The sequence below is a fragment of the Mercenaria mercenaria genome, chromosome 9 (assembly GCF_021730395.1).
Source record: "Mercenaria mercenaria strain notata chromosome 9, MADL_Memer_1, whole genome shotgun sequence".
NCBI classification, from domain to species: Eukaryota; Metazoa; Mollusca; class Bivalvia; order Venerida; family Veneridae; genus Mercenaria; species Mercenaria mercenaria.
In genome coordinates this window covers 44082905-44095066 of record NC_069369.1, presented here as the reverse complement: position 1 = coordinate 44095066, position 12162 = coordinate 44082905, and the positions used below count along the sequence as shown (strand labels likewise).

Below are 12162 nucleotides of genomic sequence, written 5' to 3'. Positions count from 1 at the left end.
ATGCATAATTGGCAGGGGCCACCATAACGGATTAACAGTTTGCAACAGGCGTAGATGCATGTCAAAAGATGTCCATTTAACAAGAAAATTGCAAAGCATAATTAGCTGGGGTCATCGTTACGGATTAACAGTTTGCATTGGGCGTAAATGTGATACCTTTTTATCTTTTGTTCATTTTAATTGGCGCCTGTTTTATGTAACAAGTTCTAGAATATTTTTTTTTTCGAAAACCATACCAAACTTGTAGATGTTGTCGATCGTTTTACAATCTTTTGTACGACATTTCAGACGTCCGCAGAATTGGTTTTCATCAGCAATCGGCCGTACTCGAAATAGATTTTTAAGTAGTTTATAATAAATCAAGAAATAACATATGATTGATGCAAAAGATCATGTTGAAGGAGATTCAAGTCTGCCTTACTTGCTTTTTACACGCCGACTGAAAACTTTCAAAATGGCGGGGGTAATATAACAGCACGACCCGTACTTAAATGGGACGACCTGCTATTTGTGCCCCCCCGCCCCCTCCCCCCCCATGAGTGGTGGGGGCATATAGATTTGCTGTTGTCCGTGCGTCCGTCCGAAGTTAGTGACGCGCCTAGCTCAAAAAGTATATGATATAAATTGATGAAACCTTGCATGACCCTTTATCATGATATGAACTTGCGCATCTCCTATTTTTCGTCTGGCTCTGCCCCCAAATTTTAGAGTTATGGCCCCTGAAATAGTAAAAAATGCACATTTTCACCTTGTGACACGCCGAGCTCAAAAAGTATTTGATATAGATTCATAAAACCTTGCGTCTAAATCATGATATGAACTTGCGCACCTCCTATTTTTCGTCTGGGTCGGTGCCCTATTTCTAGAGTGCACATTAGTGTGTCAAAAATGCACATTTTCATCTTGTGACACGCCTAGCTGAAAAAGTATTTGATATAGATTCATGAAACCTTGCATGAGTCTTTATCATGATATGAACTTACGCACCTCCTGTTTTTCGTGCCCCTGTTTTTAGAGTTTTGGCCCCTGAAATAGTCAAAAATGCACATTTTTTCCTTGTGACACGCCTAGCTCAAAAAGTATTTGATATAGATTCATGGAACCTTGCACGAGTCTTAATCATGATATGAACTTGCGCATCTATTTTTAATCTGGGTCGGTGCCCTATTTCAAGAGTTATGGCCCCTGAAATAGTCAAAAATGCACATTTTCACCTTGTGACATGCCTAGCTCATAAAGTATTTGATATAAATTGATGAAACCTTGCATAAGTCTTTATCATGATATGAACTTACGCACCTCCTGTTTTTCGTGCCCCCTATTTTTAGAGTATTGGCCCCTGAAATAGTCAAAAATGCACATTTTTTCCTTGTGACACGCCTAGCTCAAAAAGTATTTGATATAGATTCATGGAACCTTGCACGAGTCTTTATCATGATATGAACTTGCGCACCTCCTATTTTTCATCTGGGTCCGCCCCCTATTTCCAGAGTTACGGCCCCTGAAATAGTCAAAAAATGCACATTTTCACCTAATTATGTGCCTCATTCAGAAAGTATTTAATGTAAATTCATGAAACCTTGCTCGAGTCTTTATCATAATGTGACCTTGCAAATATTGATTTCAGTATTCATTCCCATCCCTACAAAATATTTATGTCAACACAGATATCAAGATAATAGATGGTTTTCTTAGAGGCACACGTTTCTGTGTAAAGGTGTTGGCAGATTTTATCAACTTATTTACTTAAGTGTGAGATACATGGATGAAAATGAAGAAATTTAAATGTTCAAAATATCTTGATCAGTTTTGAATTTGTCATAAAAAAATGATTTTGACACGATGGGGTATTTTCCATTGTAAATCTCAGCCAGTGTGTATCAAATACCATTAGATATGTAGTGTGACAATGATACTGGTTCAGATTTGCAGAGGTATTTAAAATTTAACAGATAATTATGCCGAAATTACACCTAAAACAGCATAAAATAGAATGTTCCTCTATTCTTAGACGGTTGGCATGAGAACAGAACATTTCTTTATGAATTATATCAGTTTATGTGTTGATTAATTGACTCAGATGATATGTATTTTTATATGCCTGTTTGAGAAACGGGACGGATGGGCGGGCGGGCGGGCGGCGTCCACAGACTTTGTCCGGAGCATATCTTCTACATGCATGAAGGGATTTTGATGAAACTTGGCACAGTTGTTCACCATCATGAGACGGAGTGTCATGCGCAAGAACCAGGTCCCTAGGTCTAAGGTCAAGGTCACACTTAGAGGTCAAAGGTCAAATTCGAGAATGACTGTCCAGAGCATTTCTTCTTCATGCATGGAGGGATTTTGATGAAAGTTGGCACAATTGTTCACCATCATGAGACGGAGTGTCATGCGCAAGAACCAGGTCCCTAGGTCTAAGGTCAAGGTCACACTTAGAGGTAAAAGGATACAAGAAGGTAATATTCAAGAATGACTTTGTCCTGAGCATATATTCTTCATGCATGAAAGGACTTTGATGTAGCTTGGCACAATTGTACACCATCATGAGACGGAGTGTCATGCGCAACCAGGTCCCTAGGTCTAAGGTCAAGGTCACAGAGGTCAAGGATACAAGAATGAAAACTTTGTCCGGAGCATTTCTTCTTCATGCTTTGAGGGTTTTTGATACAACTTGGCACAAATGTTCACAAGCATGAGTCGGAGTGTCATGCGCAAGAACCAGGTCCCTAGGTCTAAGGTCAAGGTCACACTTAGAAGCCAAAGGTCAGATACAAGAATGACTTTGTCAGGAGCATTTCTTCTTCATGCATGGAGGGATTTTGATGTAACTTGGCACAATTGTACACCATCATGAGACAGAGTGTCATGCACTGGTCCCTTCTTTTGAATTACTTCCCTTTGTTGTTACTATAAATAGCTTATATTGTAACTTTTTCATTACTAGTCGTAGGGAAAAATCGAGACCACTTTTTTGTAGTACAACATGCATGTTACATCCAATTCTGAGGTGTATTTTGAGTTATCTCTACCTGGTAAGGATTTTTGTATGGACTTGCAATTTTTTATTTATTTTTTTTTTTTTTAGCTCACCTGTCACAAATTAGCTCACCTGTCACGAAGTGACAAGGTGAGCTATTGTGACCGCTTGATGTCCGTCGTCCGTCAACAATTTGTAAAAAAATCTTCTTCTTGAAAACCACTGGGCAGAATTTCACCAAACTTCACAGGAATGATCCTTGGGTGGCCCCCTTTCAAAATTGTTCAAAGAATTGAATTCCATGCAGAACTCTGGTTGCCATGGCAACCGAAAGGAAAAACTTTAAAAATCTTCTCCTGAAAAACCGGAAGCCCTAGGGCTTAGATATTTGGTGTGAAGCATTGCCTAGTTGACCTCTACCAAATTTGTTCAAATCATGACCCCGGGGTCAAAATTGACCCCGCCCCAGTGGTCACTTGATTTTACATAGGAAATCTTCAAAAAATTTCTACAAATAAACCAGAAAGCCTAGAGCTTAGATATATCACATGTAGCATTGCCTAGTGGACCTCTACACAATTTATTCAAATCATGATCCCCTGGTCAAAATTGACCCCGCCCCAGGGGTCACTTGATTTTACATAGGAAAATCTTAAAAAATCTTCTTCTCAAAAACCAGAAGCCCTAGAGCTTAGATATTTGACATGTAGCATTGCCTAGTGGACCTCTACTAAAGTTGTTCAAATCGTGACCCAGGGGTGAAAATTGGCCCCAGCCCCAGGGGTCACTTGATTTTACATAGGAAAATCTTCAAAAATTTTCTAAAAATAAACCAGGGAGCCTAGAGCTTAGATATTTCACATGTAGCATGACTAGTAGACCTCTACAACATTTGTTCAAATCATGACCCCTCCCCAGAGGTCACTTGATTTTACATAGGAAAATCTTCAAAAAAATTCTAAAAATAAACCAGAAGGCCTAGAGCTTAGATATTTCACTTGTAGCATTGCCTAGTGGGCCTCTACAAAATTTGTTCAAATTATGTCCCCCGGGGTTAAAATCGACCCCACCCCAGAGGTCACTTGATTTCACATAGGAAAATCTTAACAGAAATTTCTAAAAATAAACCAGAAGGCCTAGGTGTTAGATATTTGACATGTAACATTGCCTAGTAGACTTCTTAAAAAATTTATTCAAATCATGACCCCGCCCCATGGGGTTACTTGATTGTACATAGAAAAATCTTCAAAATTTTCTAAAAATAAACCAGAAGAGCTTAGATATTTGACATGTAGCATTGCCTAGTGGACCTCAACAAAAAAAATTCAAATCTTGACCCCCAGGGTCAAATTGACCCAGCCCCAGGGGTTACTTTATTTTATGTTACTATAACTAGCTTATTTAGTAACTTCTTTATTATTGGCCTTAGGGAAAAATCAAGACCACTTTTCTGTGGTACAACATGGATGGTACCTCCAATTTTTAGGTGTATTTTGACATACCTGTACCTTTAAGAAAATTTCAACTATATTTACTCATGATTCTTTTGATTGATCTTGATTATGATTTTTTGACCTTCCTGTCCTGAAGTGCAATGATAACAGGTGAGCGATTATAATTGACCGTAGGGAAAAACCAAGACCACTTTTCTGTGGTACAACATTGATGTTACTTTCAACTTTTGGGTGTATTTTAAGGTATCTCTACCTGGTAAGAATTTTTTTTTTTTTTTTGACTTAGAAAAATGCACAAATTACAATAATTTCTAAACAAAACATTGTAAACAACTACAAAATTAAAATTCCATTTGCAAATACAGGTGCTGGTGTAAAGAAATTTGCTGTGACGGGCGTATATTGTGACATTCTGGCACTCTTTTTCTAAAGATCTGAAATTTTCCAAAATTTAAGGCCAAATTAAGCCATTACAGTCACTATGCCTTTATTCGTAGCCATTTTGTCTGGAAGCCTGAGCATTTAGGTTTATTTGGCAATATCTGCTTAAGTGCTTATATACAGGAGTTGGTTCGAAGGAATAAATTAAAATTCAGCCATAAGCGTATGTTCTTACAGATTTTGTTCTTTAAAACAGCAATTATCATTACTATTTTTTTCTCCTGGAATTTTCTTTTGAAGTGCAGAAGATAAAACTATTCAAATTGTAATTTTTCTTCCTTTGATTATTGTCAAGTACTGGCTAGGGGGGAAACAACTGACTGGTCAATTTCTTCCCCCACCTGGCAGGTCAAGTACTGGTCTGGAGGGAAAGAACTGACCGGTCAATTTCTTCCCCCACCTGACAGGTCAAGTACTGGCTAGGGGGAAAGACCTGACTGGTCAATTTCTTCCCCCACCTGACAGGTCAAGTACTGGCTTGGGGGGAAAGAACTGACCGGTCAATTTCTTCCCCCACCTGACAGGTCAAGTACTGGCTTGTGGGGAAAGAACTGACCAGTCAATTTCTTACACCACCTAACAGGTCAAGTACTGGCTAGGGGGAAAAGAACAGACCAGTCGATTTCTTCCCCTACATGACAAGTCAAGTACTGGCTGTGGGGAAAGTACTGACAGGTTAATTTCTTCCCCTGTCCAATAAGGCTTGTATTGGCAAGGGGGGAAAGAACTGACAGATTTGTTCTTTAAAACAGCAATTATCATTACTATTTTTTTCTCCTGGACTTTTCTTTTCAAGTGCAGAAGATAAAACTATTCAAATTGGAATTTTTCTTCCTTTGATTATTGTCAAGTACTGGCTAGGGGGGAAAGACCTGACTGGTCAATTTCTTCCCCCACCTGACAGGTCAAGTACTGGCTTGGGGGGAAAGAACTGACCGGTCAATTTCTTACACCACCTGACAGGTCAAGTACTGGCTTGGGGGGGAAAGAACTGACCAGTCAATTTCTTACACCACCTAACAGGTCAAGTACTGGCTAGGGGGAAAAGAACAGACCAGTCGATTTCTTCCCCTACATAACAAGTCAAGTACTGGCTGTGGGGAAAGTACTGACAGGTTAATTTCTTCCCCCGTCCAATAAGGCATGTATTGGCAAGGGGGGAAAGAACTGACCGGTCAGTTTGCTTCCCCCAACTAACTGGTCAAGTACTGGCTAGGTGGGAAAAGAACTGACCAGCAGTAATTTCCTTACCTTAGAAGAAATTGAAACAGGAAAAAGGCCATCAATTAAAAAAAAAAATTAACAGAAATTGAAATAAGTTCATTTAAAAACATTTCTTTCATTTTCACAAAGTATTAAACATATTTCTTATCGGAAATAAAAAACAGACTAATTAAGAATAACCAGTTCCAATTCACTAACAGGGGAAATAATTCACTAGCCAGGAAAATTGACTAGGTGGGGAAGAATTGACTGGTTAGTTTTTTCCCCAGTAAAAATAATCAAGAATAACCAGTTGCAATTGGGGGGTGGGGAAATGACTAGTGGGGGAAAGAACTGACCATTACACCGGGTTAGATAAAGTCTGGACATGTCTGTCCTCGAAAATAACCTGTACGCTTCCCACCAATCGGGTTCTGTTAATAATTCAGTCCATATCATCAACATGGCCACCGCCATTTTCGATAATATTGCTTGGAAAAATCCAAAATTTAACAGTGGCTTTAATTTTCTGACCATTTCCAGAGCAGAAACCGGGTGCGAACTATACATTACTGCGACCAGTACACTCCAAAATATGGTACACTTTAATGGGTGGTATTAAAATGACTGGGCTGCATATAGTTTTGAGAACTATGGTTCAGTGATTTTAATGGATTAGCCCAAAATCAAGCATATACATGTCTTTGTAAACATATGCCAGTGGGCATGATTACAGTGGTTAAATGTTTGCCAACTATGTCAGTAGGTGGTAACATAATTAATGCCTCTGATTACTGGTCTTAGGTTTTCATGGTAGCCTAACGAGCATGCTCTGAAAAAATTTAGTGGCTTGGCAGAATTTTCTGCTAGCCCCCAATTTACCTGATATTTGACCTTGGTGAAAACATAAGGTAACAAACAATATGCTGTTGACGACTTGTAGTTATCATTCTACCAAAAACAAGCTGTTTCTTGCAAATACTTTACTGTTTACATTTTCTCTGCATTCTTCCTACTCTTGATGTTTGTACAAATGTCAGTCATCTTCAGTAAAGGGCTATCCTTCATACTTCCTTATAAATGAAGTGGTATGGGGAGAAAAGCAGTCTCTAGTTTCTTTCAGAAAATATTGATGTGAGCTATTTGTTTTGTAATTAACAATTTTTATGTTGAATATGGCATATATTATACCTTCAATATGGCACTTGTTATATTTTGAATATAGAAAGATGAGTGTATGAAGAAGATAAGAGAATTAGGATCTCTGCCTAGTGATGCATTTGAAAAGTACCAAAATCTCGGCTCCAAACAGGTAACAGTCTTACTATATCAGTAATTGCACCTGCAAAGAACTGTAAGCACACAGTAACTGTTGTTAATAGTTGTGTTGTAAGGGATTTTTGTTTTTTCCTTCGTCCTTTCTGAAAATACAAGTACTTAATGAGAAACTGATTGATTGTTTTAATTCGCAGTTACCATTTGCATTTCCTTTTTACATGTAAAGAAAAGTATCAATTACACATACAAATAATTGAAAAATTTACATTTATTTGTTCCAGTTGTTCAAAAAGCTTGATCAGTGTAATGCTGAACTGAAGAAGTACAGTCATGTGAACAAGAAAGCCCTTGATCAGTTTGTCAACTTTACAGAACAGAAATCAAAACTAATCAAGAGAAAAGAGGAATTAGATAGGGCTCACACAGTAAGTAAAACTGCATCACATTTGAGTTATTTAGTGTTACTATATTATAGCATTGTCTGTCTGTTAAAGCGTTCTACTTCCAGAAAGTATAGGGCAAGTTTACATGTTGATTGAGCACCAGTTCAGGAGGATCCCTGTTGGGCCTAAATAAAAAAATTTGCTCTTTATCTACCTACATAAGGTGTTTTAGCCCTGATTTGGAATATTTATATTGCCTTGTCGAGAGAAAGAAGCATTTATATTCAAGTGAATATTCGCTATTAAGTCAAATTCAAACTACAGCAATTGTTGTGCTAAATATCAACACCATGACCACATAAAAATGTTAATACCAGGCCATTAGGTCTGGTAATAAAATTCTGACTTCCCAAGAGAGCAGTCTATGATCCGGGAGACTTGACATGTATGACTGTGATAGTGTACTCGAACCACATCACTAATAAATTTTATACCAAAATCATCAAAAAGACTTCAGAAAGTATGCAACCAAACATTTATATGTTGTCCATAACCCTCAGATCAGCAAGGTCCTTTCACATTGAATTGAGATTTGAGATTTTTATGCCCCCGAAGGGAGGCATATAGTTTTTGAACCATCTGTCGGTCTGTCAGTCTGTCCGCAATTTTCGTGTCCGGTCCATATCTTTGTCATCGATGGATTGATTTTCAAATAACTTGGCATGAATGTGTACCACAGTAAGACGACGTGTCGCACGCAAGACCCAGGTCCGTAGCTCAAAGGTCAAGGTCACACTTAGACGTTAAAGGTAATTTTTAGCTCACCTGTCACAAAGTGACAAGGTGAGCTTTTGTGATCGCGCGGTGTCCGTCGTCCGTCCGTGCGTGCGTCCATAAACTTTTGCTTGTGACCACTCTAGAGGTCACATTTTTCATGGGATCTTTATGAAAGTTGGTCAGAATGTTCATCTTGATGATATCTAGGTCAAGTTCGAAACTGGGTCACGTGCCATCAAAAACTAGGTCAGTAGGTCAAATAATAGAAAAACCTTGTGACCTCTCTAAAGGCCATATTTTTCATGGGATCTGTATGAAAGTTGGTCTGAATGTTCGTCTTGATGATATCTAGGTCAAGTTCGAAACTGGGTCACGTGCGGTCAAAAACTAGGTCAGTAGGTTTAAAAATAGAAAAACCTTGTGACCTCTCTAGAGGCCATATATTTCATGAGATCTTCATGAAAATTGGTCAGAATGTTCACCTTGATGATATCTAGGTCAAGTTTGAAAGTGGGTCACGTGCCATCAAAAACTAGGTCAGTAGGTCAAATAATAGAAAAACCTTGTGACCTCTCTGGAGGCCATATTTTTTATGGAATCTGTATGAAAGTTGGTCTGAATGTTCATCTTGATGATATCTAGGTCAAGTTCGAAAGTGGGTCACGTGCCTTCAAAAACTAGGTCAGTAGGTCAAATAATAGAAAAACCTTGTGACCTCTCTAAAGGCCATATTTTTCATGGGATCTGTATGAAAATTGGTCTGAATGTTCATCTTGATGATATCTAGGTCAAGTTCGAAACAGGGTCATGTGCGGTCAAAAACTAGGTCAGTAGGTCTAAAAATAGAAAAACCTTGTGACCTTTCTAGAGGCCATACTTGTGAATGGTTCTCCATAAAAATTGGTCAGAATGTTCACCTTGATGATATCTAGGTCAAATTTGAAACTGGGTCACGTGCCTTAAAAAACTAGGTCAGTAGGTCAAATAATAAAAAACCTTGTGACCTCTCTAGAGGCCAAACTTTTCATGGGATCTGTATGAAAGTTGGTCTGAATGTTTATCTTGATGATATCTAGGTCAAGTTTGAAACTGGGTCAACTGCGGACAAAAACTAGGTCAGTAGGTCTAAAATCATTAAAATCTTTTGACTTCTCTAGAGGCCATATTTTTCAATGGATCTTCATGAAAATTGATCTGAATTTTCACCTTGATGATATCTAGGTCAGTTTCGAAACTGGGTCACGTGCGGTCAAAATCTAGGCCAGTAGGTATAAAAATTGAAAAACCTTGTGACCTCTCTAGAGGCCATATTTTTCATGAGATCTTCATGAAAATTAGTGAGAATGTTCACCTTGATGATATCTAGGTAAAGTTCAAATCAGGGTCACGTACCTTCAAAAACTAGGTCAATAGGTCAAATAATAGAAAAACCTTGTGACCTCTCTAGAGACCATATTTTTCAATGGATCTTCATGAAAATTGGTCAGAATTTTTATCTTGATAATATCTAGGTCAAGTTCAAAACTGGGTCACATGAGCTCAAAAACTAGGTCACTATGTCAAATAATAGAAAAAACGACGTCATACTCAGAACTGGGTCATGTGGGAAGAGGTGAGCGATTCAGGACCATCATGGTCCTCTTGTTCATGATAGTTGGGCGTGTCCGGTCCATATCTTTGTCATCCATGGATGGATTTTCAAATAACTTGGCTTGAATATGTACCACAGTAAGACGACGTGCGCAAGACCCAGGTCCATAGCTCAAAGGTCAAGGTCACACTTAGACGTTAAAGGTCATTTTTCATGATAGTTGGGTGTGTCCGGTCCATATCTTTGTCATTCATGCATGGATTTTAAAATTATTGGGCATGAATGTGTACCACAGTAAGACGACGTGTCGCGCGCAAGACCCAGGTCTGTAGCTCAAAGGTCAAGGTCACATTTAGACGTTAAAGGTCATATTTCATGATAGTGCATTGATGGGCGTGTCCGGTCCATATCTTTGTCATTCATGCATGGATTTTAAAATAACTACGCATGAATGTGTGGCACAGTAAGACGACGTGTCACGCGCAAGACCCAGGTCAAAGGTCCTAAACTCTAACATCCGCCATAACTATTCATTCAAAGTGCCATCGGGGGCATGTGTCATCCTATGGAGACAGCTCTTGTTTGTACTGCTTCTCCAAAACAAAATACTTTTTTGTAAATTGAGAAGAGGTTTGCTGTTCTTCTTGTACAAAAATGAATGCTAAAATTGATTACAATGTTTCCTATTATGAGGTCATAATTTTAACAAATAAATTTAAATATCAAAATTATCATAGTGTTTATTATTATTAAAGGAGAACAAAGGTAATCAGTCCCCTACTGGTAGAAAACCAGTTTAGTGGACTTAGGATTGTGCTTTTCTGTCTGTTTGCAATTTGGTTCCATTCCTTAACTCTATTCATCAAGGGATTTTAATATTACTTGGCACAGATGTTCCCCATTATGATGATTTGTCATGCGAAAACCCAGACCCCCAATTAGAAGGTCAAGGTTACACTTTGAGGTCAAAGGTCAACCTGGCTTTTTAGCTTGACAATTCGAAGAATATAAAGCTGTTCTACTCACCCTGGTGTCTGTGTCTGTGTCACACCTTGGTTAAAGTTTTGCATGTAAGTACATATGGCTATCATTTAAAGGCATATAGCTTTGAAACTTACTTTTAGCTCACCTGAGCCAAAGGCTCAGGGTGAACTATTGTGATCATTCACCGTCCGGCGTCCGGCCGTAAACTTTTACTTTAAACAACATCTCCTCATAAACTGCTAGGCCAATTTCATCCAAACTTCACAGGAATGTTACTTGGGTGAAGCTCTACAAAAATTATTCAAAAAATTGAATTCCATGCAGAACTCTGGTTGCCATGACAACCGAAAGGAAAAACTTTAAAAATCTTCTTCTCAAAAACTAGAAGCTCTAGATCTTAGATATTTGGTGTGAAGCATTCCCTAGTGGACCTCTACCAAATTTTTTCAAATTATGACCCCGGGGTCAAAATTGACCCCGCCCCAGGGTTCATATGATTTTACATAGGAGAATCTTCTCAAAAACCAGAAGCCCTAGAGCTTAGATATTTGACATGTAGCATTGCCTAGTGGACCTCTACTAAATTTGTTCAAATCATGACCCCCGCCCAAGGGGTCACTTGATTTTACATAGATTTCTATAGGAAAATCTTCAAATTTTTTTTTTAAATAAACCAGAAAGCCTAGAGCTTAGATATTTGACATGTAGCATTGCCTAATGGACCTCTACAAAATTTATTCAAATCATGACCCCTGGGTCAAAATTGACCCCGCCTCAGGGGTCATTTGATTTTACATAGGAAAATCTTCAAAAATTTTCTAAAAATAAACCAGAAGGCCTAGAGCTGAGATATTTAACATGTAGCATTGCCTAGTGGACCTCTACAAAATTTGTTCAAATCATGACCCCCGGGGTCAAAATTGACCCCGCCCCAGGGGTCACTTGATTTTACATAGGAAAATCTTCAGAAAAATTCTAAAAATAAACCAGAAGGCCTAGAGCTTAGATATTTAACATGTAGCATTGCCTAGTAGACTTCTACAAAATTTGTTCAAATCGTGACCCCCGAGG

At 38.4% G+C, this 12162-nt stretch overlaps 1 protein-coding gene across 1 annotated transcript in view; it reads left to right on the top strand.

Moving 5' to 3' along the window:
• LOC123546154 (structural maintenance of chromosomes protein 3-like) overlaps nt 1-12162 on the top strand; it is a 446003-nt gene that overhangs the window by 333811 nt on the left and 100030 nt on the right. Inside the window, exons 25-26 of the mRNA XM_053551316.1 lie at nt 7304-7390; nt 7638-7781. Of these exons, the coding sequence (XP_053407291.1) occupies nt 7304-7390; nt 7638-7781 (231 nt within the window). The remainder of the gene's footprint in view (nt 1-7303; nt 7391-7637; nt 7782-12162) is intronic.